Source organism: Triturus cristatus, chromosome 10 (assembly GCF_964204655.1).
Source record: "Triturus cristatus chromosome 10, aTriCri1.1, whole genome shotgun sequence".
NCBI lineage: Eukaryota > Metazoa > Chordata > Amphibia > Caudata > Salamandridae > Triturus > Triturus cristatus.
In genome coordinates, this window is record NC_140593.1 from 895,980,989 (window position 1) to 896,008,312 (window position 27,324).

General features: G+C 51.1%; 1 protein-coding gene across 4 annotated transcripts in view; it reads right to left on the bottom strand.

Moving 5' to 3' along the window:
• Window positions 1-27,324, bottom strand: part of SMARCC1 (SWI/SNF related BAF chromatin remodeling complex subunit C1) — a 958,790-nt gene that overhangs the window by 499,685 nt on the left and 431,781 nt on the right. For all 4 annotated transcript variants that reach the window (XM_085628643.1, XM_085628641.1, XM_085628642.1 and 1 more), the window contains exon 18: window positions 25,005-25,118. In XM_085628643.1, the coding sequence (XP_085484769.1) occupies window positions 25,005-25,118 (114 nt within the window). The remainder of the gene's footprint in view (window positions 1-25,004; window positions 25,119-27,324) is intronic.

Consider the following 27,324-nt stretch of genomic DNA (forward strand, 5'->3'; position numbering starts at 1 on the left):
TTTTGAATCGGACCCCGTGTGCCGTTATGGGCATCGATTGAAGTTTGCGGCCTGCTCCTCTCCTGACCCCGGTCTTGAGTTGGGGGGTGATCCAGTGGAGAAGTGAATAACAACGGCGGGACGAGCCTGGCGAGGAGCGTACCCCACACTTTCACTTTCGCTTTTGAGTCACCTTGCCATCATCGCGCGTGGGATCACGGCGCTCCATTGTGTGGTGGTCGCCTCGCTGGGAGACCCTGCCTGCCCTGCGGGGACCTGTTCCACCTTCCGCAGGAGACCTCTGGGGTCCTTCGCCTCGTTTGTTCGCCCTCCGCTGCAGGACTCGTGGGTGTACGGGATACAGGACGATGGCGACGAGGCAGGATGGAGAGAGGCTGAAGGCCAAATCAACCCGGCGTGGCGCTGCAACTCAGGCCAACATTATGGATCGCTACACCCTACCGAAAGGTTCTCCCGGCGGGTCGCATAAGTCGCCTGAGTGCCCCGCGGATGCCTCGGATTTGCCGACAGACCTGACTTTGCAGGACATCATGGGCGCCATAGCGGAGATGAAGACCTCGGTGGGTCAACAGTTTGATACCCTGGCGCACAAACTCGACGCGGTTCTCATCGATGTTAACCTTGTGAGGGCAGACCTTTCCAAGACAAATGATAGGGTTGACTCTTTGGCTCACACCGCGTCGGGCCTCACGACTGAGGTGGCGGCCCTTGAGACGGAGGTGCGTCGGCTCCGGCAGGCCAGTGCGCTCACGGATCGGCGACTGGAGGATTTCGAGGGTCGGGCCCGGAGGAACAACGTTCGCATTATCGGGGTGCCTGAGGGACTGGAGGATTCCGCAGCGGATCTCTTTGTGGAGGATCTGATCTCTAATCGTCTGCAGCCTCGAGGTTTGAGTAAATTCTTTGCAGTGGAGAGGGCCCATCGAGTTCCGGGTGGCAAGCCGAAAGTCGGAGCTCCCCCGCGGCCTCTTATTGCCCGTATCTTCAACTTTCGGGACAGGGATGCGATTTTACAAGCTTCTAGAGTGCAGGGGCCGCTTAAGCTGGAGAACGTTGAGGTGAACTTCTATCCTGACTTTACGCAAGCGGTCCAGAAGCAGAGACTGGGTTTCATGGGCGTCAAGCGTCGGCTCCGGGATATGAACTTGAAATATGCCATGCTTTTCCCGGCCAGGCTTCGTGTGGAGTCCGAGGGTCGCTCTCATTTCTTTGACCGTCCGGAGACGGCTGGGGACTGGTTGGACAATTTGCCTAGGGGACATGATCGAGAGGGGATGGGGGCCGCGGGAGGAGAGTGCCCACTGGATCGGGCCTGAGGTATTGACACTGGGGCTAATTTCTGATGATGCCACTTTTTGACTGTGCTCAGGGTTTCTTTGACTGTCGTGCCTTGCTCCCCCTCGCTGGGAGGTGGTGGTGTGTCCCGAGGGGGTTCTCTTTCCTCCTCTCGGGGGTCTTTGTAGTTTAGTTCATGCAAGGGCGACAGGCACACTGCAAGTTGGGGGGGCTTTTCGGGCTCATGCAGGGGTGCAGGGAGGGGGGAGTTTCGTTTGGAATGTTGGGTTGGGGTTGGGTATTGTTTGTTTGTACCACAAGGCAGAAATATTGTTGTGTTATATTCATGGTGCTCTCTGGGAGGGGACTGATTGGTTTTGGCTGTGATGGGGGGTAGGGGAATGAGACTTCTTTCCTGGAATGTTAACGGACTGGGGGACAGGATAAAACGAGGGGTGGTCCTGCAGTTTTTAAAACGGATTTCACCTGATATTGTGTTCTTGCAGGAAACACACCTTATTGGTAATTCCTTCTGTGCCATGAATAGGCGGGGCTATCGCCTTGTTGCTCATTCGGGCTTCACCTCTGGTTCGAGGGGTGTGGGTATCATGGTTAAAACCTCGCTCCCGTTGGAGGTTGACGAGGTGCTCCATGATGACAGGGGGCGCTATGCGGCTCTGGTGGGTAGATGGGAGGGTAAAGTGGTTGTTTTGGTTTCGGTTTATGTCCCGCCGGGGTTGCAGACGACTACTTTTGCTGATTTGGGGCGCCTTCTTCTTGGGCTGCCGGAGGGGATTCTAGTGGTGGGAGGGGATTTTAACGCTGTGGTCTCCGGATCTGTGGATCGTCACCCGCCCAGGGATCTCCCCCGAGCCCAAACTTGGTTGTCTGGCCTCTTGGATACCCTGGGACTGGTGGATTGTTGGCGGCTAAAACACCCTGCGCAGGTACAATACACCTTTCATTCCGGGGCTCATGGTAGTCTCTCGAGACTTGATTATGTACTGATGCCAGCGGCGCAGGCGGGGAGGGTCGGGGAGGTGCGACATCTTGCTCGGGGTATTTCAGACCACTCCCCACTCTTATTACACTTTGATATTGTCTCCGGGATGGAGGGGAGGGTGGTCCCGATCAACCCCTGGTACCTGCGTAATCCCGCAATTCATGCAGATTTAATTAAATCCCTTGAGCAATATTTTGGAGACAATGTGGGATCGGTTTCCTCTGCTGTTTCTCTGTGGGAGGCGTTTAAGACGGTACTCCGGGGGGAGGCCATGTCCCTCATTTCCCATTCCAAGAGGTGTGAGCGGGAGGATGTCACCCGTATCGAGTCTGAGATAACTGAGTTGGAGGGCGACCTGGATTGTGGTGTTACGGACGATAAGCTGCATGCTCTCCGACTCAAACAGGCGGACTACAAGGCCCTAGTCACCGAAGCGGCCAAGGGCCTAAGTAGGGAGCAACAGGGGCGTCTGTATGACATGGGTGATAAGGCTGGAAAACTGATTGCGTGGCTGGATAAAAAGGAGAGAGCGAGTCGAGTTGTTCCGCTGGTCGAGAGAGTAGATGGGGTGTGTGTTACTGATCCGGTGGAAATTGTTGATTGCTTCGCAGAATATTTCCGCGGGGTGTATTCCCCGGTATCTTCTCGCTCGGAGGAGGATTCTCGCGACCTGCTTAAAGATATTGCGTTGCCCTCCCTCTCGGAGGAGGATAAATCGCTGATGGACGCGACTCCGACATCTGAGGAGATCGCCCTAGCCATACGTTCAGTTGCCTCTGGCAAGGCCATGGGTCCTAATGGCCTTCCCATTGAGTTGTACAAATTGCGGCCGGATACATTGGCGCCGCATCTTCGTGATATGTTCCTCGAGGCCCGGGTGGCGGGTTCCCTCCCGCCGGACCAGCGTCTAGCCACTATTGTGGTTATTCACAAGGAGGGGAGGCCTCGTGATCGGGTCACGTCTTACAGGCCCATTTCGCTTTTGAACGCGGAACCGAAAATTCTGGCCAAGGTGCTGGCTAATCGGCCGGTCAGCGTGGTGTGCGATCTGATCCATCAGGACCAATCCGGTTTCATCCCTCATCGCAACACCGCGCTTAATCTGCGGCGCCTGCATGGGGTGCTCGCGAGGGTTCCGTTCATACGCGAGCCGGCCATTTTGGCGTCCCTTGACGCCACTATGGCCTTCGACACGCTTGAGTGGCCATATATTTGGGCGACGCTGGAGAAGTTCGGGTTTGGACCGGGATTCATTGGCTGGGTGAAATTGTTGTATTCCGGACTGCTGGCGCAGGTGGTTGTGAATGGTAGAGTATCGGCTCCTTTTGAATTGGGCAGGGGCACGCGGCAGGGCTGCCCGCTGTCGCCTCTCCTCTTTGCGCTCGCCTTGGAGCCCCTGGCGGAGTGGCTGCGGTGGCACCCTTCAATTCGTGGTCTCCGATGGACTCCTGAGTATGAGGATCGAGTCTCTCTCTACGCGGACGATATTCTTTTGTATCTCGCTTCCCCGCGTAAATCGTTAATTGTGTTAGTGGATGTACTGTATTCCTTTGGCCGTAACTCAGGCCTAGTCATCAACTGGGCTAAGTCCTGTGTGTATGTCCTCTCAGGGGAGGCTCCTATCCTCCCGCGGGGTTGCCCTATCCAGGTTGCTCAACAGGGATTTAAGTATCTGGGTATCTACGTCACCCTGGACCCTGCGGCCCGATACACACAGAACCTACTCCCCCCCCCCCCCTCCAACGTTTGAAAGCGGACGTGGCGCGTTGGAGGCGCTTGCCGCTCTCGCCTCTCGGCCGGGCAACGCGGTTTAAGTTGATGTCGTTGCCACGGTTTTTATATGCCCTACAAAACACTATGGATGTCGTTCCGGCTAGTTACTTTCGAGAGGTGGAGGGTCTGCAACGCCAACTGTTTTGGGATGGGAGGCCGCGGATCGCCCTCGCGAAGCTGACGCTCCCGTGGTACGATGGGGGAGGTCGCCCTCCCTGACATCAAACGTTATTACTGGGCCTCCCAGCTGGCTGCGATAAACCATGGGCTTTATGGGCCCGCCCTTAATCCAAGCTTTGAAATGGACAAATTGTTGTTGCCGGGTGGCGACTACAATCGTGCGCTCTACTCTAGATCGCTCGACGCACGCTTGACGGGTCCGACTCGGGTCGCGGTACGGGTGTGGCATGCGGCAAACTCGGCGATGGGGTGGAAGGATCGGCTGACCCGTGCGACGCCATTGTATGCCTCTGAGCGACTGGGTTGTTTGTGGACGACGAAAGGTTTCGAGAAGTGGGACACGATTGGCATCAGTAGGGTTGGCGATCTTTGGACGAAGAAGGGATTTAAAACGTTTGATGTGCTGAAAGCGGAATACCAGTTGCATGATAGGGAGTACTTCCGGTATGTACAGGTTCGTCATGCGTTGTGTTCCGTATTACCGGAGGTCGCGTCCATCCCGGAGTGCTCCCCTTTGGAAGATAGAGTGCTAGACGGACATGTACCGGATGGCACTATCTCACTGATCTATAAAAAGCTCATCAACGATCGATCGGGACTGCTGACCGCCCTTCGTGAGGCATGGGTCTCTGATGGACTGGAGCTGGACGACGAGGATTGGGTATCTGTGGTGGCCTCCCCGAAAGAGGTGGCCATACCGGCCCGCCTTAGTTTCGTCCAGCTCAAAATACTCCACAGAGTCTACGTTACGGGTCCGGGCCTGATGCGTATGGGATATGCGGTGGATGGGATGTGTAAGCGTGGGTGTGGCTTGTTAGGGACCTTCTTTCACATTTTGTGGGAATATCCGGAGGTGGCTCGATTCTGGCGCGGTGTGCATGCGGTGTTGCAAGCGGTCACGCACGTTGCGCTGTTTCCCGAGGCCAGGAGGTGTTTGCTGAATGTGTGGGAGCAGACCGATTACACGGTGACGCAAACGTGGTGGGTGACACTGGGATATATGGTGGCCAAGCGTGACATAGCACAATTGTGGGGCTCCCAGAGGTCACCCACGGTTTCGGTATGGAAGGAAAACATGGATTGGTGTATGTTCCGAGAAAAGGTGGTGTATGTGGCGAGAGGCAAGCCTGGGAAATGGGTAAAGGTGTGGGGCCCCTGGAACTCCTATTGCGGCGGGATTTGTACCCCACCACTGATGCCCGACTTGGCGGCGGCCCTGACTCCCTAGTCTGCACGTTCCCCTTATTCTGTGTTATCGTGATCACTCTGTCTCTGCCCCTGCCCTTCCCTCCCTCCTATTCTTGTAGGTTGGTAGGACCCTCCCGAGGGGAGCACATAATGTTGCCTAGACTTTTGCCGCCTTGTGGGTTTGTTTTTCGTTTTTCATTTAAAATGAAACCGCCAATTGCGATGATTGGGCAATGTAGCCGCATCTGATATCTTTGATCTGTGGGACTCTTACTGCTTGCCGCTTGTGTTTATAAATGTGTTTTATGGTCTCACTGTTTACTAGCGGCCGGCCTTAAGGTTGTAGGCCCATACTTGTATATCTATTGAACTGTGTAATAAAGGTTTCAAAAAAAAAAAAAATATATATTGTGTAGCAATGTGCAATACATGTATCTCATTTTTAAAGTACGGTTTTAGTTCATATATCATTTTAAATGTATGATACACAAAGGCATGGTGACTTTAACATGAATATTCAATTGTATTCACATGTTTTTCTTCACACCTTATATAATAACTCATGAGGGTAATCCCCCTCCCCCACATAATTTTCAGAATAGTGTGAAGTCATTATTGTCGGCTCTCTCAAAGCAAGCAAGGAATTTCAGGTTCCAGAATAAGCTAAGCAGTGCTCTCAGTAACTGCGCAAAAGCAGTAATTCGATAAAACTTGCAACAACATGGACATCATTTAGCCTTGTCCTGCAAAGAGGCTGAGAACTGGAAAATATCAGTTTAGTTCAAGTATGACACATCAAACATCTAAATACCAACTCATAATAGGATATCAGACTTTTCATGCCAATATTTATTAACTAGGACTAGATTCAAAAGGATTCATTAGGATTTAATATGTTGCCTTAATTTTTACTTTCTACTCTTGCACGGTTCCTACAATTGAATCAACTCTTTACTTTGCCTTGAAACTGGTTTTAAATTAAGCTTTAAACACAACAAATTTCTCCTGTGTGCACACATTTATAACAGAGATCAATGGGAATGTCTTAATAAATGCAATTAATTACTTTTTGGATTACTGTTCTAACCACAGGGCTGGATCCTAGATTTAGTCCTAGGACATTTCCTGGAAACAGGTGAGTAAATGTGTTTTGGTTAAAGGTATGATTTTTAAGGAATATTATTGTATTTCAAAAGTTGACACTTAGAAACTTTTTCACATAGAATTACCAATGTTATCCTATGAGAGGTAATTCACTTAACAGGTAAGTAGGGTTAGCGTTACTTTTTCTTTACTCAGTGCTGGATACTGGATTCAGCACCGGTGCATCTCCTGTAAACAGTTGAAAGAAACCGTTTTGTTATACAGGCGATTTTTATGGAATATTAGTTTGTTCCAAAAATCGACACTTAATAGAATTTTTGGTAAAAACCAGGCAATGTTATCCTATGGAGGAAAATCAAGTTATTGGTAAGTACGGTTGTAATTACTTTTCAGGGTCAGTGCTGGGAACCAAGATCCAGCACTGGGATCTCTCCTGATAACAGGTGAGTAATTTCGTTTTCGTTGTTCGGCTGATTTTTAGTGAATATTTTAAAGTTTCAAAACTCGACACTTGGAAGAATTTCCAGGTGCAACCAGTCAATGTTACCCTATGGAGGAAAGGTGAGTTATCGGCTTTTGGGTAAGTACTCAACTGGCAAAGTTAAGGTTCTGGGCATAGACTCCGGGGTCTCCCAAGGTCAGGTAGGTACCGTTGTTACACCCTCAGCGGCACAGGGGCAGCCGGGAGCAGAGAGAGTTAGGCCCAAGGTTAGCCTATGGCGGGCAGGGGGCCTTTGGTTGGTGGCTGCTAGCAGGCAGGCCATGCGGCTGTGGGAGCTGGGCTCCTGGTCACTTATTCAGCGCAAGTGGGGAAGTAGATTAGGATAGATGTTGCACTCCCAGGGGCACTCGGCGGCTGGGTGCAGGGTGCTTTTGAGCCGTCGGGCTCTCAATGGATTCCAATGGAGAAGCTACAAAACGAACAAAGGCTGCAAGCTCGGGGAAGAAGATTCTTCAGGTGCGACCCCCACTTCGAGAGGTAAGATGGGAAGCTGTAGGTTAGGTAGGCACCCAGGAGCTGGGCACAGAGGCCGCAGGGCGCCGGGGTGTGTCTTCGCATTGGGAAATCTTACCCTCTACTGGTGGCGGTTGGAGGGGTCCCTGGTTTTGAGGCTGCAGGCGTCGTCGGGAGCGTTGAGGCGGGTCCTTGGGTGCTGGATTCTTGGTCACAGTTGCCGGGGGGACGTCCTCGGAGTCTTTGTCCAATCAGGCACAGGCCAGAGTGTGCAGGAGTCGCGGTTCCTGGTTAGCACCAAGGGCTTGTTACTTGCTTTGAGAAGAACCACTGCTCGTGGGAGTCCCAGTCTTTAAGAGTCACAAGGCAGTCAGGTCCTCAGGGGTTTTTGAGGTTGCTGATCACTGGAGACGCCGGGTTTAGCAGGAGCAGGTTCGAGGGTCGACAGGCCTGTAGGGCTGGGGCCAAATCAGTTGGTGTCTTCCTCTTGTTAGCAGCTGCACGGCAGGTCTTCTTTCTTCTTGTTTGTTTCGGAATCTGAGGAAGGAAGGCTCAGGGTTCCCCTAAATACAAAATTTAGGGGCGTTACAGGTAGGTAAAGGGTAGGGACCAATGGGTCCCTTCCCTGGGGTGGGTACACCCCCTATCCTGCAACTTTCCTGTGGGAGGGGGCAGTAGCCTAATCCTGATTGGGCAGGGCTCCCCATCTTGAAGATGGCGAGAGCCCGAAGATGTGCTTCACCTCGCCTTCCCCACCTGAGGGGTGGGATTGGCAGAGGCTGGCACACCCCCTGTCCTCCCTTGGGGTTGCCCGCCATTCTTCCAGCCAGAGTGGGGGCTAGAACCGGTGGGGACCAGTTGCTGAGTACAGCAAGTGGTCTGGGGAGGCTCAAAAAGGTGGCATGCCTTTGAAGCTTCCCCCTGTCCATCCTGGGGAAGGAGACCTAGCACCTCGCCCAGGACGTGCATTGTTGCAGGCCCAGGAGAGCGGATGGCTCTCTACCCAGGGGTCCAGCAACATGTCTGCTGGGTGGCAGCCTAGGCAGCCTCTCAGACAGGACGTGGATTGTTACGTTCAGGGGGCAACTCTAAGTTGCCCTCTGTCGTGCATCTTACATTAAATCCCACACTGGCATCATGTTGTGCTGAGAAGTTGGATACCAAACTTCTCAGTCTTCAGTGTAGCCATCATGGTGCTGTGGAGTTCGTGATGACAACCTCCCAGCACCATATACTCTTAATGGCAGCACTGCACTTACAATGCCCAGGAATGGACCTGGATACTGTAGGGGTACAGGGCTCATGTACCTGTACCCTCACCACTGGCATAGACCACCCAGCTAGAGGGGTGACTGATGTATGCCAGGGCAGTGTGTTTGTGGGTATGGCACACAGGGATGTGTGCCATGTCGAATCTCTGTTTTGTGTTGCACCAAGACACTCAGCCTGCAAAGGCAGTGTGCGTGTGTCAGGGTACAGGGCCTCTTAAGGGTGGCACAATAAGTGCTGCAGCCCTTAGGGGCCTTCTCTAGTCACAGGGCCCTGGGTACCATTTACCAGGGGCTGACATGTGGCCAGAGATGCCAATTGGGTTTAGGCTTCATGCAGTTTTAGGGAAGGAACACAGGCCCTGGGCACCTGATTGGCAGGAGGCCGGGGCACACTCAGTCAAAGTACATCAGCAATTCAGCCAAAAGTGGGGGCATGCCATGCAAGAAAGATGGCATTTTCTCACAGCCACCCTTAGAGGCCCTGTACCTTTACACACACACACACACACACTGCCATTGCAGGCTGCGTGTTTTGGTGTAGAACAAAGTGAAGAGTCGACATAGCACACATCCATGCCTACAAACCACTGACCTGGCATAGGTAAGCCACCCCTCAACACCAGTAGTGAGGGCACAGGTGAATGAGCCCTGTACCCCTTCAGTGTCCAAGCCAAATCTTAGACATTGTAAGTGCAGTAATGCCATTAAGATTATATGGTGCTGGGAGTTGGTCATTACAAACTCCACAGCACCAAAAAGGCTACACTGAAAACTGAGAAGTTTGGTATCAACTTTCTCAGCACATTAAATCCACACTGATGTCAGTGTGGGATTTAATGAAAAATGCACACAGAGGGCAGCTTAGAGATGCCCCCTGAAAAATGACATCACGCTAGAGGTTTGGTTGAGTGGCTGCTCGCCAGCAGCCACCACCAGACATGTTTCTGGACCCCTGGGTCGAGAGCCTGCTGCTCTAGGGGCATAAACAATGCACATCCTGTGACGAGGTGCCAAGCCTACTCCCCCAGGAAGGGCAGGGTCCACGAAGAAGAAGCTTCAAAGGCTTGCCGACTTTGTGAGTTACCCCAGCCATTTACTGTTTCCAGCAACTGACCCCCATCGGTTCTGACCCCCACTTTCGGCAGAGAATCGGCAGGAAAACCAAGTGAGGAAGGGAGACGTGCCCACTTTTGCCAACCACACCCCTCAGGTGCGGGAGGCGAGGTGAGGCACAACTCTCAGCCCCGCCATCTTGCAGATGGGGGGACCCAGCCAACCAGAGAGAGGTATATGCCCCCCTCCCACTGCAGGGTGGCATAATGGAGGGGTGTACCCACCCCAAGGAAGTGATCAATTGGTCCCAACATTTACCTACCCGTAACGCCCCTAAATCGAGTATTTAGGGGCATCCCCGAACCTTCCCAATAAATAAATAAAATAACCTTTACCTACCTGTAACACCGCTAAATCGAGTATTTAGGGGCAACCCCGAACCTTGCCTCTTTAGACAAGAACCGAACAGAAGAAGAGAAAAAGAAGGACCAAAGAAGCTGAGCTAAACTAAGAAGGAGGACGCCCACTGACTTGGCCTCAGCCCTACCGGCCTGTCCCCATCTCGAACCTGCTTCAGCTAAATCCCATTGTATCCTGCAGCTGGCAGCCCCCAATTTCCCAGAGGACCTGCCCCGCCTTCCCAAACAAAGACTTTGTCTCCCATGAGCACCGGATTTGATCACCCACAGACTCCAGCTCCGGCCAAATCATTGAGTATGCACAACTATGCACTAGAGGCCACCGCCAGAGTTAGAGTTGCCCAACACCACAAAGTAGGTCTCCCCCAGAGATCTTGACCTAAGATCTGGTGATCTCAGACCTGGCTCGTGTCTCGAAATGACGCCTGCAGTCCCGTTCTGGAGGATCTCCTGACCATGACCGGAGCCGGTAAGAAAACCCTAAGCCTAAAGACACCCCTGCACCAGACGTCCCACGGCCTTGGGTGGCCGAACCGTTGGTGCTCCAGCATCCTCAGGCATCCCAAATCACCTCTCCAACCAGTGGTCACCTTCAGAAGATCTTTCTCCACGAGCCTGCAGTGTCTGTTGCAACCGGATAATCCCCACTGAGCCAAAACAGCACCTTGCACTCCGCCACCCCTGTGCCGCTGCGGATGCACCTTGGGTGCTATATCGGATCCCCCTTTGCCCTGAGACCAACACGAAGAGCTTTGCTCCCACAACCTTGTGGCCTGCCCATGAGCAGCCACCAACCAGAGGCCCCCTATCCCCCATTGGATAACATTGGGCCTTAGCACTCTGCACCTGGCCATTCTAGTGCCGCTGAGGGTGCTCGAAGAGTGCATCCTTGACCCTGAGAGAACCCTGTTACTAACCCCAGAATACCAACTCCCACACCAAAGTACTTACCTGTAAACCGATAACTTAATTTCCTCCCATAGGTTTGCATTGACTGCTTTTCCTTGAAAAAACTTTTAAAAGTGTGGAGTTGGCTAGTATGAAAACTATAAACACTGCAAATATACAAAACTGAATTACTTACCTTTTGTCTAGGAGATGTCCCAATGTGACATTTAGGCATATCACACTGGTTAGCAAAAGTAACTTAAAAAGTAATTTAAGAAGTAACGTGCACAGTCACCTGTAAAGTAAATGAAAATTAATTTCAAACTGTTGACTTACCTGTAAATCAACCAACTGCATTTGAACCTGCATTAAACTGTAATTTACCGCATATATATTGCAAAGTATTATTTCACTTACCTGCACCAGGCCTGGCTTGGTTCTAGAAATAAAATAACTAAACAATATTTTTGATACAAACAAATTGGTCTGAGTTCAGCCTTTGAGTGAGTGACATTTCTTGGCCGAGTGTGTACAACAAATGCTTAACACTTCCATCTGATAAAGCCTTACTGCTCGCCCACACTACAATAAATAGAGAGTAAGGTGCTATCTACTTTTACCTCTGCCTACCTTTAGGGTTCCACTGGAATCTGTGCACACTATACCTCACTTTGGTATAGTATATACATAGCCAGTTTCGTTCCGGGTAAGCTTCTGCTTCCAACCCGACCGGGTGACCTTTCACTTCCGGTGCCCCACACATTCCAATCTGGGTAGGCTTCTGCTTCCAACCCGACCGGGTGACCTTTTCACTTCCGGTGCAACCACCTTTGCTTCCGGGTAAGCATCTGCTTCCAACCCGACCGGGTGACCTTTCACTTCCGGTAGGTACCACTATGCATTTCCTTCCGGGTAAGCGCCTGCTTCCAACCTGACCATGTGAGCTTACCCATCCGGTGCCATCACGCCTCCTAACTTCTTCCGGGCCACAGGCGGTCTTGTCTTCGTAAAAGGCAGGAGAGCTTATAAACTCCCATGAAAAAAGGAGAGACACAAGGACAGGCAGGCTGTGAGGGAGGGCGCCACTTGCAAGGAACAGAAGGCAGGTGTGTGTGACCACCCACCGCCGCCTGTATGCACACGCCACCGCCTTTGTGTGCCCACGGGAGCGCCACCCAGTGTCTCCCCTATATTGCCGACTGGTGCCTCTACGCCCCCGTTACTGAATTTCTCCTGCCCGTGTAAGAAATGCCGCCAATCCATGCTTTCTGGAAATTAATTTATCAGAATTTAGCGTCGGTTATTAATCCTTTACATGTACTAAGCAATCGGTTTCTCTCCGACAGAACCACTTGTTGTTGTTTATTGTTAACACCCATGTTCTGAGGGACCCTGTGCTACCCCATTTACTTTAATGCTGTCCTCCAAATGGCCATCACGTTCTATTGTGAATAATTATAACTGACGCAAATGCGACACTGTGACAAACATTACAAAAACTCAGTGAACACTGGTCTACACAGTGTCGCTGTGACCCCGCCCTCCCAGGCAGCCTGCTAGGCGCTATCTCACGCCATATCGCTCCACATATTTCTGGAATCTTCTATCTCAAACGTAATCGGCTTCTCCATCGTTCACGCTGTCCTTCTGCTGGCATTTCCCCCTTCACTTCCTCTCACACCCCCTTGTAACCTCCTTCAGCGCTGTGCACCCCTTCACCCACTCGCACATAGCGGACCATCGCTGCGGCCCCTCTCCAGAGAGGCCATAGCGTGGATGGGTGTGTCCCCTGGACGCTTATGACCCGCAGCCAACCCTATAGTGCTTTCAGCTTTTGCTCCAGAGCGCCCACTCGTGACCTTTTAGACACCCACCGGCTGCACTCACAGAGGCCATCCCCTCACAGCGCTCCCTGTACCAGGCCATGCCTGTATGAAGCCAATACCGACACACAACATCCGGAGAAAGAGCCACTCCGAGTTACTGCGGGCAATGCCGCTTTCTGGAGGGTTTTACACTGTCGAAAGTGTGTCAGTCCATCCCCAGCGAGCCGTTCAAGGCAGTGCTTAATAACTGTTGGGTGTGTCACTTTTCACCCAACTGTCCCAGACCCTGCCAAAGTTCTGACCATTTGCCTCCTGGCCTCACAGCACTGCATCCTCCTCCCAGTGTGTCCTTAATATCACCCGCCCCCGATGGACCCTCTGCAATCCCGAATGCGGCCGTCCGATCCACAAGCACCTGAGCAACCACCTGCTGGCTGCCCTCAGCACTCCCCAGCATTGCTCCCTGTATAGCGCCTCTTAATCCGACGAATGAGCACCCCTCAACCACCCCTCAACCTGCGCCCGAGATGCTCCGCAATGGACATGCCAACCGAGCCCCTCGCCACGCCTTTACTGCACTGCCGTTGATAACCTCCTCAAACCCTCCTGTACCTGTGTGATGCGCCCTCGCTGCCCCTGGGCAAGGCTCCACTGTACCTGCCGCTGCACGTGGGCCGCTGATGACCTCCTCGCACCGTCACCCCTGATGCACCCGGACCATACCCGGACCATTGGCGAGCTTTTCTCGCCTCCCCCCCGTCCGCCCCCGGCCTCAAAGCCCTCCTTGAGCACCCATTGCGTCACACCAGGACCAAATGTTCCCTCCCGTGGTACTCCGACGAGTTCCCCCAATCTGCCCAGGATCACACCATGTCGAGCTATACCGAGATCCAAACCCAATCCCCCCGCTCCAAGTCGGCCGCTCTGAGCACACGGTCCCCCTCACCCCACATATCTTGCCAGATTTGTGCCGCTGTTGTCTGCCTGTGCCGAGTACTGGAGGCGCACTTAAAACAAACATTCGCGGGGGGGGGGGGGGGGCATGGGGGGGTATTGAAAATAAAATAAACAATTAAATGAATAATAATAATTTCGGGGTGGGGGGGGGGGCTGCATATTTAAGCAATAGGCAGAGTGGAGCTGCAGGGGCTCTTAGAAAAGGTGAAACAGCCAGACCTCATTAGCGTGCAAATGGTCTTTTAAAGACCTGTGAAGTGCTCGGGTGCGGCAGCCCGGTGTTGACAACCACGATGGAGGGTGGGGGTGGGACTGAAGCCCTGGAGTACAACCGGTGTTGCGCGCCTGCCAATTACTCCTGCTACCAAACTATTAGCGCCAACCACTAACTCTGGAGTCACGCCCCTTGCAGTGCCCGGCTTTGCTTTCATCCACCCGATGCGAGGTACTGCCCATTGAATTCATGGCATGGCCCACTCCCAACTGAGCATCCCCGCCCCCCCCCCCCCTCCTCTTCACGAGCGCCATTCCTTGCACCTAAGTGCGGGCAATAAATTACAGACCCAAGCCTTCCCGGATGCACCCCGCCCCTACCCTTCCAAAACTTGTACCCATATGCCCCCCCACCCCCTCTGTATGACCCTCCTTGTCCCTCTGCCGCACTTCAACCCTCACATGTAACACGCTAACTGTGGCCTGATGGGCTCGAAACTCCACCCCGCCATCTGCCAGCACTTGTGCGCACCATTGAACCGCTAACTTCGCCCCCGTCAACAGCAAACCCATAGTGCCTCACCTCGTAGCCCACCTCCCTGTGCCTATTCCAATCCCCCTGTTCCCCCCCTAGTCTGGGCCTGTGGCAAGCACCACCCTCTCGCCCTCCACTACTCCTGGGTGTGCGCTTCCCCGGATGACACCCCCGCGCAGGGGACAGAGCCACCCCCCGTGCGCGCTGTCGCAAGACTCACCAGGTGGCATCCCGGGCAAACCGTGTGTGGAGCAACACCCCTGGTCCTCGGTCCTCTCAGCGCCACTACTTCCCCCTGTAATAACCCCTCATAGCATATGTGCGAGCCGAGGCCCAGGGGGAGAACCGATGCCCCAAGACCCTCCGAGCTCAGGGGGGCCACATGCGGTGTCGGGGCCCTGCCATGAAAGTGCTTAAGGCCGGGCCCCACGCTCTCTCCCCTCGCTTGACAAGGGGACGCCACGCACCCAGCCCCGCGCCCCTCACTCGGGCAGACATTGCCAAAAGTAATCTAAAAAGTAATCTGTTGCAAATAACTTGAATTTACCATTGAGCTCAATGCATTCTTGTGTTTAAAATAGAGTTGCCTATTGCAACCACTTGAAACTGTTTACAAAAGTCAATTGCATATTGCAAAGGTATTTATATGAAACATCTCATTCTGAGAAAGTATATTTTAAATCTAAGTGTTGGTTCTAAAATAAAACAAGCATATATTTTTTATATATAAACCATTGGCCTAGAGTTCAGTTATTGAGTGTGTGAGACCATTTGCTGACTGAGTGTGTACAACAAATGCTTTACACTGTCCTCTGATACTGCCTTACTGCTCAACCAAGCTACCACTTTAGAGAGTAATGTTATATCTAACTTTAACCTCTGTCAAACCCTGGGGGACTGTGGACTCTGTACACCCTGTACCTATTAAGGAACAGTATATACAGAGCCACTTTCTCACATTATATAGTATATTTTTAAAGAATTTATTTAGGTTTTCAAGTCAATGTTATCCTATGGAGGAAAATAGTGTTATCGGTTTTGAGGTAAGTATTTTGTAGTGGGAGTTGAGGTTCTGGGGGTAGACTCAGGGGTCCCCCAGGGTCAGGGATGCACTCTAGTTACACCCTCAGCGGCACTAGGGCGGCCGGGTGCAGATTGCTGAGGCCCAATGTTATCCAGTGGGGGATAGGGGGCCTCCGGTTGGTGGCTGCTGACGAGCATGCCTCTTGGTTGAGGAAGCAAAGCTCCTGGACTTTAGCTCATGGCAAATGGGGAAACAAAGTAGCACCAAAGGTGCACCCTCTGCGGCACTAGGACGGCGGGGTGCATGGTGCTGTTTCGACGTTGAGTGCCGTGTTTGCAATGGGGAACCTCCAACTTGCAAAGGCACTGCAGGCTTGGGGACGAAGGTCTTCTGGGTGCGACCACCACTTCGAGAGGTAAGTTGGGAAGTTGGGGGTTGGTTAGGCACAGTCAGTTTGGCCACCCAAGTCCGAGGGGCGTCGGGTGCAGGGGTGCCTTTTGGGTTTGATCTTCTTACCAGCTCCTGATCGCGGTTGGGGGGACCTTCCCAGTTTAGTCTGCAGGCGTCGGCTGGAGGTTTGAAGCAGGTCAGGGGTTATCGGATCTCGGGTTAGGATTGCCGGGGGGACCTCCTCGTGGTGTTTGCCCACTCAAGTTCGGGCTGTGGAGGACAGGTGCAGAGTGGGGCGGATCCGGGGTGTCCGGCCGGAACCAGAGGTTGCAGATGAACAAATCCGGTGTTCATGGGAGACACAGTCTTTGAGGTTTAAGGCAGGCATGTCCTCCGGGGTTTTCGAGGTTGCTGGCTGCAGGACACAACGGGATTTCGCAAGAGCAGGTTCGAGGTGGTGTCAGGCCGGTAGGACTGGGGCCAAGTCAGTGGGCGTCTTCCTCTGGTTAGCTTTTGCACAGCTGTTCTGTCCTTCTTCTCTTGTAGTTTCTTCTTGTCTACTTTCTTGGTACAGGACTACCCACTAAATACTGTATTTAGGGGGCATATTAGGGTTCTCGAGGTCAGTAGCCAATGGGGAGTAAGTACAATTCCTAATCCTGATTGGGGAGTGCCTGCTATCTGCAGGATGGCGGGCACTGAAGAGTGGGCTTCACCTCGCCTCCCCCACCTTAGGGGTGAAGTTGGCAGAGGTGGGCACACCTTTTGGGCTGGCTAGTTTTTCCTGCCTGTGTTCCCGCCAAAAAGGAGGGGAGACAGGAAGGGGGCCTGTTCCTGATAGCAGGAGAGGCTGGGGGTCGCATTACAAAGGCTGCCACAAATGGCTCTTCCTGGCCTGGGGAAGGTGTGAACACCTCCGCCCAGGAAAGGTTTTGTTTCTGGGCTCAGGGAGCAAAGGCTCCCACCTTGGGGGACAAGAAACATTCCTCGTGGTGGCAGGCTGGTGTGTACCAGTCCGGGAACCCACCCGAGGCTGCTAGTTTTTCAGGAGGAATCTCTAAGATGCCCTTTGTGTGTATTTTTCATTAAACCCCACAGTGGCATCAGTGTGGGTTTAATGTGCTGAGAAGTTTGATACCAAACTTCTCAGTTTTCAGTGTAGCCATAAAGGTGCTGTGGAGTCCGTAATGACAAGATCCCCACACCATATACTCCTAATGGCAGCACAGCACTTACAATGTTTAAGAATGGACCTAGACACTGTATTGGTACAGGGTTCATGCACCTGTACCCTCACCACTGGTATAGGGCACCCAGCTTGAGGGGTGACTGATCTATGCCAGGGTAGTGTGTTGGAGGCATGGCACACAGGGAAGTGTGCCTTGCTGACTCTTCACTTTGTTCTGCACCAAAACACGCAGCCTGAAAAGGCAGTGTGTGTGTATGTGTAAAGGTACAGGGCGTCTTAGGGTGGCACAATGAGTGCTGCAGCCCATAGGGGTCTTCCCAGGTCACAATGCCCTGGATACCTGTGCTACCATTTACCTGTGGCAAGAGAAGGCAATTGGGTTAATTTTGAGGAAAGCACACAGGCCCTGGGAACCTGATTGGCAGGGACTCAGGGCACATCAAGTCAAAGTGCATCAGTAGTGTGGCAAAAAGTGTGGGGGGGTTACTGCAACAGAAACCCACTTTCCTACACATTGTAAATGACAATGCCTATTATTTCTGTGTTGGTTTTTAAAACAGATAAATAAAAAACATTGTTATTTACAATGCCAACAGCTTAAACTCTCGTAAATGCAAGACCTATTGCATTGCAATTGCTGGTTTGTCAAAGCAGCTAGTCGAAAGGAAGTGGCGCGCCCGCCATTAAAGTGAAAGCGCGGGATGTGGCGCTTTTATAAAAAGAGAGCATTTGTTTGGCAAGGTGACAAACAAATGCTTTTTTTTGTTTAAGAGCCAGATGCCGTGCTCACTTTAATAGCAGTCGCACACCTTTCTCTAGACAAGCCGCGTCTAAAAAAAGGCGATGCAGCCACCATTAAAGTGAAAGTGCAAAAAGGGGCTCTATAAATCCAACAAGTTAATAGGAGGAAAAAAATCAACGCAGCTGCACTCGACGCTGCAAACAACAAACCAACGGCACGGCCGTCATTATATCAGCTGAGGCGTGCCGTACTATGAAAAACAAAAATGAAAGCCTTGCGAGTGCGCGTGGCAGGCATGAAAAAAACATTCAACCAAGTAGTGCTCGGAGGTTGTAATTAACGCCTACCGAGAACCAACACATTTAACAGATCTACTCATGGAAGGTTACAAGATAAGACAAGGCATTACTAAGGAGGGGCTACTAAGACTATTGACCAATGGAAAAAGTCACAGTTTACAAAGGGTAGTGACAGGAGCCTATTAAAAAGGATGGGCGGAATTTCAAGTCCATACATGAATACAGCATGTCTTGAAGAGACAGCACAAGCGCTGCCTAGGCGAGACCTAAAGAACAAGTTACTTACGTTCGGTAATGCTTTTCCTGGTAGATACAGTATCGGACTATGGATTCCTCACCTTTTGAATTACCCCCTGTGCAGCATTCCACTGAAACTTTTCTCCCTAGCTCTCCCACATTGACAAGGACGTCACAATGGAACGGCTCTCCTCACGACCCTGCGTGATGTCATTGGAGCCATAAGAAGACCTAGTCGGCGTGCTTACATGAGTTCCACCTATTTTTTCCGCGTCTTCAAGGCGAACCAACAACATTCCCACAAGTATACACAGTATACAATTTAAAGAAATAAACTGCACACTCTAAAATATAGACATGTCCTAGTGACAAGCATCACATTATTTCAAAAAACAATAAAATACAAGAATTTCATGCTTTTTATTTATCGGAATAAACAGGCAGGCAACAGGTAGGTGGGTGGGTCAGTGAGGAATCCACAGACAGGTTCTGTATCCACCATAAAAAGAGTTCCTAAAGGTAAGTAACTTGTTCTTCTGATGGATACATCTGCCTGTGGATTCCTCACCTTTTGAATTGTATCCCCAAGCAGTCCCACTCTCGGAGGAGGGTGCCTGCCTACACCAAAAAATCTTTCAACACAGAAAGTGGCCATCCCTCCTCACCTCCAAGTCTAAGCAGTAATGCTTTGCAAAAGTGTGGAAGCAGGCTCAAGTTGCTGCCTTGCATGTTTCTACAACAGGGTCACCTCTAACTAAAGCCAAAGAAGACTTGGCTCTGGTGGAATGAGCTCAAATACCTTCAGGAGGCTCCTCCTTGGCCACGGTATAGCAGATCTTGATGCAGAGGATGATCTAATTGGACAGTGTTCTCTTGTGGACACCCTTGCCCTTCATCTTGCCCACATATCCAATGAAGAGTTGGTCGCCAAACTGAAGTCCTTAGTCCTGTACAGGTAGAAGCTGACCGCCCTCTTAGGGTCCAGGCAGTTAAGTCACTCCTCCTCCTTGGAAGGAAGAGGAGGATAGAAAGTGGGTAAAGTGATAAATTGTCGTAGGTGGAAGGGAGTGACCACCTTAGGCCGAAAAGCAGCTCTGGTCCATAGAAGCATCTTACCTGAATGAAGTGAGGTAAAAGGGGGCTTAGAGATAAGGGCCTGCAGCTCACTAACCCTCCTGGCAGAAGTAATTGCAATCAGAAAACATTTCTTAAATGCTAGAAATCTCAATTGACAGCTATGCAGGGGTTCAAAGGAAGATCCCATCAAGAAATTAAGGACTAAGTTCAAATCCTACTGAGGCATGATAAATGGAGTGGGAGGAAACCTATTAGTCATGCCCTTAATGAATCTCATGACTATGGGTGACTAAAAAAGGGTTGGGGGGTAAGCAAAGAATGGCAGACAAGTAGCCTTTGACTGTTGCTACTGCACAACCCTGTTGGGACAGGGAGAGCGAGAAACTGGAAATATCAGACAAATGAGCTTATAAAGGATTGATCAATCTCTCTCCACTACTTTTTAGAAACCTGGCCCACCTGCCAGAGTAAACAGATTTGGTGGAGTGTCTTCTAGCCAATAAAATAACATCCACAGGAGAGAGAAAGTGCTCAGGTTGCCCCGTTCAATCTCCAGGCATGAAGGTACAGGCTCTGGAGGTGTAAAACCTGCCCCTGCGACAGGCAAGAGATCTTCTCTCACCGGGAGACAGAGCGCAGGGTGCGATGAGAGGTAAAGGAATTATGTGTACCACACCCTTCTTGGCTAGGCTGGAGCGATCAATAAGACTAGAGCCCAGTCTTGGAAAATCTTCCTCAGCACTCAAGGAATCAAGGGTGTGGGAGGAAACACGTAAAGAAGCTGTGAGCCCAAGTCTAGCTGAAACGCTTCCCCAACGCTCCCTGCATCAGATACTGGAGACTGCAGACCGACAGGCAGTGAGCGTTTTCCTGAGTGGCAAACAGGTTCAACTGAGGAAACCCCCACATTCTGAAAATGTGATGGACCCCCTCAGAATGAAGACGCCACTTGCGATCGGCCAAGAACTGCCGACTGAGAATGTCCGCACGCACATACAGCTCTCCGGCCAGAGGATTTGCAATCATGCAAATCTGATGGCCATGAACCCAGAGTCGCAAAGCCTGCACAGGTGATACGACCCTACTCCTCCCGGTTTGTTTATGTACCACATTGTGGTAGCGTTGTCCATCAGCACCTGAAATTACTGACAGCGAAGGGAGTGAAGAAAGGCCTAGAGAGCCAAACGTATCACCTGCAATTCTAGAAGATTGATGTCAAGAACTCTTCCCTGTGGAGGCCAAAGGCCTTGCCCTCCAGATCCCCCAGATGAGCTCCCAACCCTAGAGTGGAGGCATCCGTTCTCACTGTGGCCACCGGCAAAGGAGGCTGCAATGGCTTCCCTTGAGGGAGGTTGTATAAATCACTACACCATACCAGATCCGCAGCAGTGTCTCTGGAGATTTTGACCACCTCCCTGAGATCTCCGTTGTGTTGAAACCACTGCCTGCATAGGCACCACTGGAGTGCCCTCATGTGCCAGCGTGAATGGTTGACCACCAGTAAGCAGGAAGCGAACAGACCAAGCAAGCTTAAGACCTTCAGGACTGGAACAGCCGCTCCATCTTGAAAAATTGGAATCAAAGCCTGGATGTCTAGGATTCTCTGTGGAGGGGGAAAGGCGCGACTCACAGTAGTGCCCAGTACTACCCCTATGAACAGGTTGCGCTGAGAGAGTACTAGGTGAGATTTAGGTACATTTATCAAAAATCCCGCGTTGTTACCTTGGCCGTTCGGGCTGGACTGTTCCCATAAGGCACAGGGTCAGACTGATTTGCATATGGCCATGTCTGAACTGGGGTGGCAGAGTGGGCTAAAGAACGGTGATGGATCAAACCCAGATCTGTTGACTGGGTGTGAGTGTTTGATTGGTACTGATGCTCCGTCCATCACCACCCCCTTTCGTACCGCTTTGTTCGCCATAAGTTGGCAGGGTATGCTCAGACATGAGTCCCTTGCTCACTTTGCCACTGGATTCAAGCAAGCCTGGCTGAAGACGGCTGAAATGCCAGAAACCGGTCCTAGGAATCTTGTTTCTGGTCCAGGGAAGGCATGGCTTGGCAGTTCGGGCTGGACTGTTCCCATGAGGCACAGGGTCAGACTGATTTGCATATGGCCATGTCTGAACAGGGGTGGCAGAGTGGGCTAAAGAACGCTGATGGATCAAACCCAGATCTGTTGACTGGGTGTGAGTGTTTGATTGGTTCTGATGCTCCGTCCATCACCACCCCCTCTTGTACCGCTTTGTTCGCCATAAGTTGGCAGGGTATGCTCAGACGTGAGTCCCTTGCTCACTTTGCCACTGGATTCAAGCAAGCCTGGCTGAAGACGGCTGAAATGCCAGAAACCGGTCCTAGGAAGCTTGTTTCCGGTCCAGGGAAGGCATGGCTTGGCAGTTCGGGCTGGACTGTTCCCATGAGGCACAGGGTCAGACTGATTTGCATTTGGCCATGTCTGAACTGGGGTGGCAGAGTGGGCTAAAGAACGGTGATGGATCAAACCCAGATCTGTTGACTGGGTGTGAGTGTTTGATTGGTTCTGATGCTCCGTCCATCACCACCCCCTTTTGTACCACCTGCATGTGATGCAGCACCATCTCTGGCGACTTTGCCTTGAGCAGCCAGTCATCCAAATAGGGGAAAATCTTCTGAGCTGTGCCGCTGCCACCGCCATCACCTTCAAGAAAACCCATGGAGCGGATGTAAGACCGAGAGGAAGGATCACAAACCGGTAGTGTTGAAATCCCACAGCAAAACAGATACTTCTGATGCAACTTCAGGATGGGAATGTGAAAATAAGCATCCTGTAAATCGATCGACACCATCCAGTCTTCCTGCTGCAGCGTCAGAAGAACCTGAGCTAGAGTCAACATCTTTAATTTCTCTTGCTTGAGGTAAAAATTCAAGATGCGGAGGTCTAGGATCAGTCTCAATCACCCGTCCTTTTTGGGGATCAAAAAATACCGGGAGTAGCATCCCTGACCCCTTTCATTCTACGAAAAAATCTCTATCGCAACTTTCTGTAGTAAAGGCAGAACCTCTTGTTGCAGGAGCAATAGATGGTCCTCCGAGCACCAGCCCTGGCGAAGGGGGAAAGAAGGGGGGAAACTCCCAGCAAGGTAGGCGTATCCATTGTCTAAGGGATGGGAAAGAGCCTGTAGACTGCTTTGTAGAGCATGATGCCTGAACAACTAAGCTCTCAGGGGATGGATGTGCAGATAATAAAGCTGGATCCCCAGGTACTAATATGTACCTTCTTGCCACCAATCTGGACATAGCAGTGGCAGTCATAGGCTTCTACCATACCTCTAAAATGGGCTCCGTCAAGTCTCATTAAAGGGGAGTAGAGACTCAGTCACAGAAGGAGAGTGAAGAACTTCCGTCAGGATGTTTGACTTAATTTACGCAGGAGGCAACTGCAAGTTCAGTAGATCAGCTGCCTTCCTTATAATGGAGTGGTAAGAAGAGACCTCCTACAAAGGAAGGCCTTTAGGAGAAAAGAGTTCCCACTCCAGAGACATATCCAAACCACAAGCCTCCTGCAGTCCCTCAAATTCAGGGGAACAATCTCCCCTTTTTCAGCCTCTTACTGCTGCTCCTGGTATTCTTCCTCCTTCAACAGCCTCTGTGCCTCCCTTCTTGATCTCATCTTGGGTATCAGCAGTGCTAGACGTGGCGCCGGTGACTTCGGGGCCAGGGTCGATGGAGGCACACAAGAATAATCCATTCTTCCCTCCAGGGATTTTACCGGCGTCAAGTACCTCGGCGTCGGGGAGGCCAACTTCCCGGGATCATCGGCATGAATGACATGAATGGCGCATGTGCAAAATGAGGTAGCAATCCTCCCAGGTTATAAGACAACAGTCCCATGGGGCCAAAAGGCGCACCAGTAGGGCTAGCAACCCTGGCAAACATGCCAAACATCGCATTCAAGAAATGCCAAACATCGCATTCAAGAAATGCAAACGATCCGTACCTTGACCTGAAAAGGGTGGGTACGGATCCGGTACAGCCTGTTCAGGGACAGCTCAAGGAGGCTGTAAGACTGGCTCCATTTGTACCGCCATTGACACTGGAGCCGGAGTAGCCGAAGGAGTCACCTCCCTAGGTATCGGAGAACCTCTTGAAGCTGGAGAGTGCACCAGAGTCACCTGAGGAGAAGGGGAAGGTGATACTTCATCCTTTCTGCGACGTCAAAGTACCGGGGACCCTGACTTCGATGACTTATCTTTTTGACGAACAACACCTGGACCCATGACGCTGTTTCTTCTTGTGCTTCCTCGATGACTTCGAGATGTGAGGAGTCGGTGACTTCGATCTCGTCCTTTTTCGTCCCCTCTTCTGCATCTTCGCCCTGGCCATAAACAACTTGGCCTCCCTCTCTTTGAGGGCTTCGGATTCATGCTTTGGTACGACGAACACCCCTCGACATTGTGGTACGACGAAAGGCACCAAAAAGACAATCATCATGGGGGTCAGTGATATAGATATGACTCCCACATGCCCTACAAGGCTTGAAACCAGACTTTTTCTGAGTAGCCATTGCACTGCTACAATTTCAGGAAGAAACTTGGGAGAGGAGTTGGCCTAACGGCTAGGGCGCTCGATTTCGAATCTGGTGAACCGGGTTCGAGTCTCGGCAATGACGCTGAACAACCTGTGATTCCGGGCAAATCACTTAATCTCCCCGTGCCTAACAAAAATGTATGTCCTCAAGTAACGCAACAGGTGCTATGTAAAGCGCTCCGATACCTACGGGTTAAGTTTGCGCTATATAAAACTCTGTAAAATAAAATAAAATAAAAAAATAAATAAACCTCTAACGATGAAACTCTCAGAAATAGGGAGCCCAGGAAAAATCGTTGCATGTCAACGGCATGGAAAAAAGGAAACCGACATCAGCACCACGACAAGGTCTTCTTATGGCTCCGATTACATCTTGCAGGGTTGTGAGCGGAGCAGTTACATTGTGACGTTCTCGTCGACGTGGGAGAGCCATAGAGAAGTTTTCGTGGAATGCTGCCAAGGGGTAATTCAAAAGGGGAAGAATCCACAGGCAGATGTATCCATCAGAAAAAGATTATTGGATTCAGACTGGTGGCAGAGCGATATTTTAAGGGGAGGATTCCCCTGTTTGAGGTAACCTTCAGAGTGCTGAATTTTATCAATTTACAATAAGATGAATGGATTAAGCGTACACTTCTGTACTGAATATTCATACTTCTCTGTATAATGTGACCAGGTACTCTGTCTGGATATCAGAATGACTGAAGCATGCAAATCAGTGACACTCAAAGCTGAAGAACTATTAAATCAATATTAGAATTTCATGTTATAGGATTTCACCGGGACAATGCAAAATTGCACGTTTGTGCAGAACACTCCCACCATAGACATCTACTAACATACCTTAGCCAATGTCTTTTTTGAGTAAATATCTGTGCGCAGGCCAAAGTTTTGCATATCAGCAGGCTTGTCCTTGTTTTTCTCTGGAAAATTTAACATCTGCTGAGAAGCAGGAGTCTGAAAAATATAGAGAAACATCAAGAGAAAGAAAACTTAAGGACAGATATCAGGCACATTTCAAAACATGACCTTGATTCTTTCACTACTTCACCCCGCTTAAACCAATGTGCAATCCATTTTTGCCATAAATCAGTTAGGTAAAAGAGAGAGAGAGAGATCTACTTTAGAGGCAGCATCCACTTCTGATTGTAAGTGCTTTTGCATTATGGGTATATTGACTAAATGAATATATGCTGCACAATATGGGATTCTAGAACACTTCTTATACGAAGATCTCTTTCCTAAGTACAGTGAGGATGGTAGGGTCGGTGAGGACTCTTCAGCTACATACAGTATGAGAAAGAGCTTTACCAAAGGTGAGCAACTTGTTCTGATAGAGACTTCTAGCTTTAGATTCCTTACTTTTTGAATAAATACCAAATTGAAGATGGATCTGTGAATGGATGTAGAAAGCTAGGTAGTTATACCTTGCACAGCGTCCAGAGATTCCCCCGGAAGTTTACAGGACTCAATGCAAACCCAAGGTACAAGTTACTTACCTTAGGTAACGATGTATCTGGTAGAGATGATTCTAGCCGCAGATTAATTAACGTAGAATTATCCCCAAGCGTGAGACTGGACCCAGAAAACTTTCTTGCCCAGCATCTCTGCGTGCTGGGGGGCGGCACCACGAGACTCTGCCCAGACGTCCTCCGTGGGCGTGACGTCAGCGAGGTCACATAAGCCCCACCCCGGCGCGCTGACGTCAGTTTGCTTCGGAGAACTCTTTCCGTGCCACAACGCGAAGCCATCACAACAAAAGTGAGGAGAGCATGGGAACAGTGTGCGAAAAAACCAGAGAAAACAAAAAGGTGAGAAACATCACCAGGTGGCACCAGAAGGCGACAACAGCAGGCCAGAGCAGGAAGGGAGCAGAGCACCACTCTGAGGAACAACAGTGCAAACCCAGGCGGGAGCACCAGGTGGCAGTAAGGCACCAGAAGACCAGAGCAGCGAAGCCATAGCAAGAAAAGCGCAAAGCACCACTCCATGGAACCACCTTGCAAGCCAAGGCGAGAGCCATCCCGGAGGCAAAAGCATATATATGAGAGAGAGAGACAGAGAGACAGAGAGAGACAGAGAGAGACAGAGAGACAGAGAGAGACAGAGAGAGAGAGAGAGAGAGACAGAGAGAGAGAGACAGAGAGAGAGAGACAGAGAGAGAGAGACAGAGAGAGAGACAGAGAGAGAGAGACAGGGAGAGACAGAGACAGAGACAGAGAGAGAGACACAGAGAGAGACAGAGACAGAGACAGAGAGAGAGAGAGACAGAGAGACAGAGAGAGAGAGAGAGAGAGAGAGAGAGAGAGAGAGAGACTGCAGCCACAACGGGAAGGGCCAGAAGCCCGGAACAGAGGAGCAACAGAAATCCTTCCCCAGACTACACTGCCAAGGGTGGTCATACCTCCCGAAAGGAGTAGGAAGGTCAAAGGACAGGAAAAAGAACCCCCAACTAAGAAGACCGGGTAGGGATCAGAAACTCTAACAACAGAGGGAAAGAGCAAAAGTAGGCCATCACGCTGGAAAGAAACCAGCTGGAGGGATGCCTGACCTGAACAAAACGAAGAGGACACCCACAGAAGACAAACCACCCAGAGGGAGGTGACCGCAGAAACCCAAGCAAAGGGTCCTCGCAGAACGGGGAGGAAGGGCGGGTCGTGAAGGAATCTGCGGCTAGAATTGTCACTACCAGATACATCGTTACTAAAGGTAAGTAACTCGTACATCTGATAGAGACTACTAGCCGCAGATTCCTTTACGTAGAATAGATACCCTAGCCATACCCAGAATGGAGGAGGGCCTGCGAGAGAGCCTCCCCACCAGGAGAGACACAGGGCCTCAGCCGGGGACATGTCACAGGGACAAGAAGGGAAAGGCCAGGATAACCTAGGCCTAAACAAGGTAGAACTGCCCAACACCCCGCAGGGGCAGACAGTGGCCAAAAGGCCCAAGGAACACAAGGACCACCTTCAACCCTAGGGAAAAGAGGAAGAACCAGAAGCAGGGCCCACCGTAAGAAACACAGACAGAGTGACAGAAAAAACTGAACACCCTTAGCGGCAAGCAGCAAACAAGGCAGGAACGGTTCCACCGCCAAGCGCAGACGGAAAGAAAGGCCAAGACGCGCAAAGCCCCATCGGAACCAGAGGCAGGGGCACAAGGG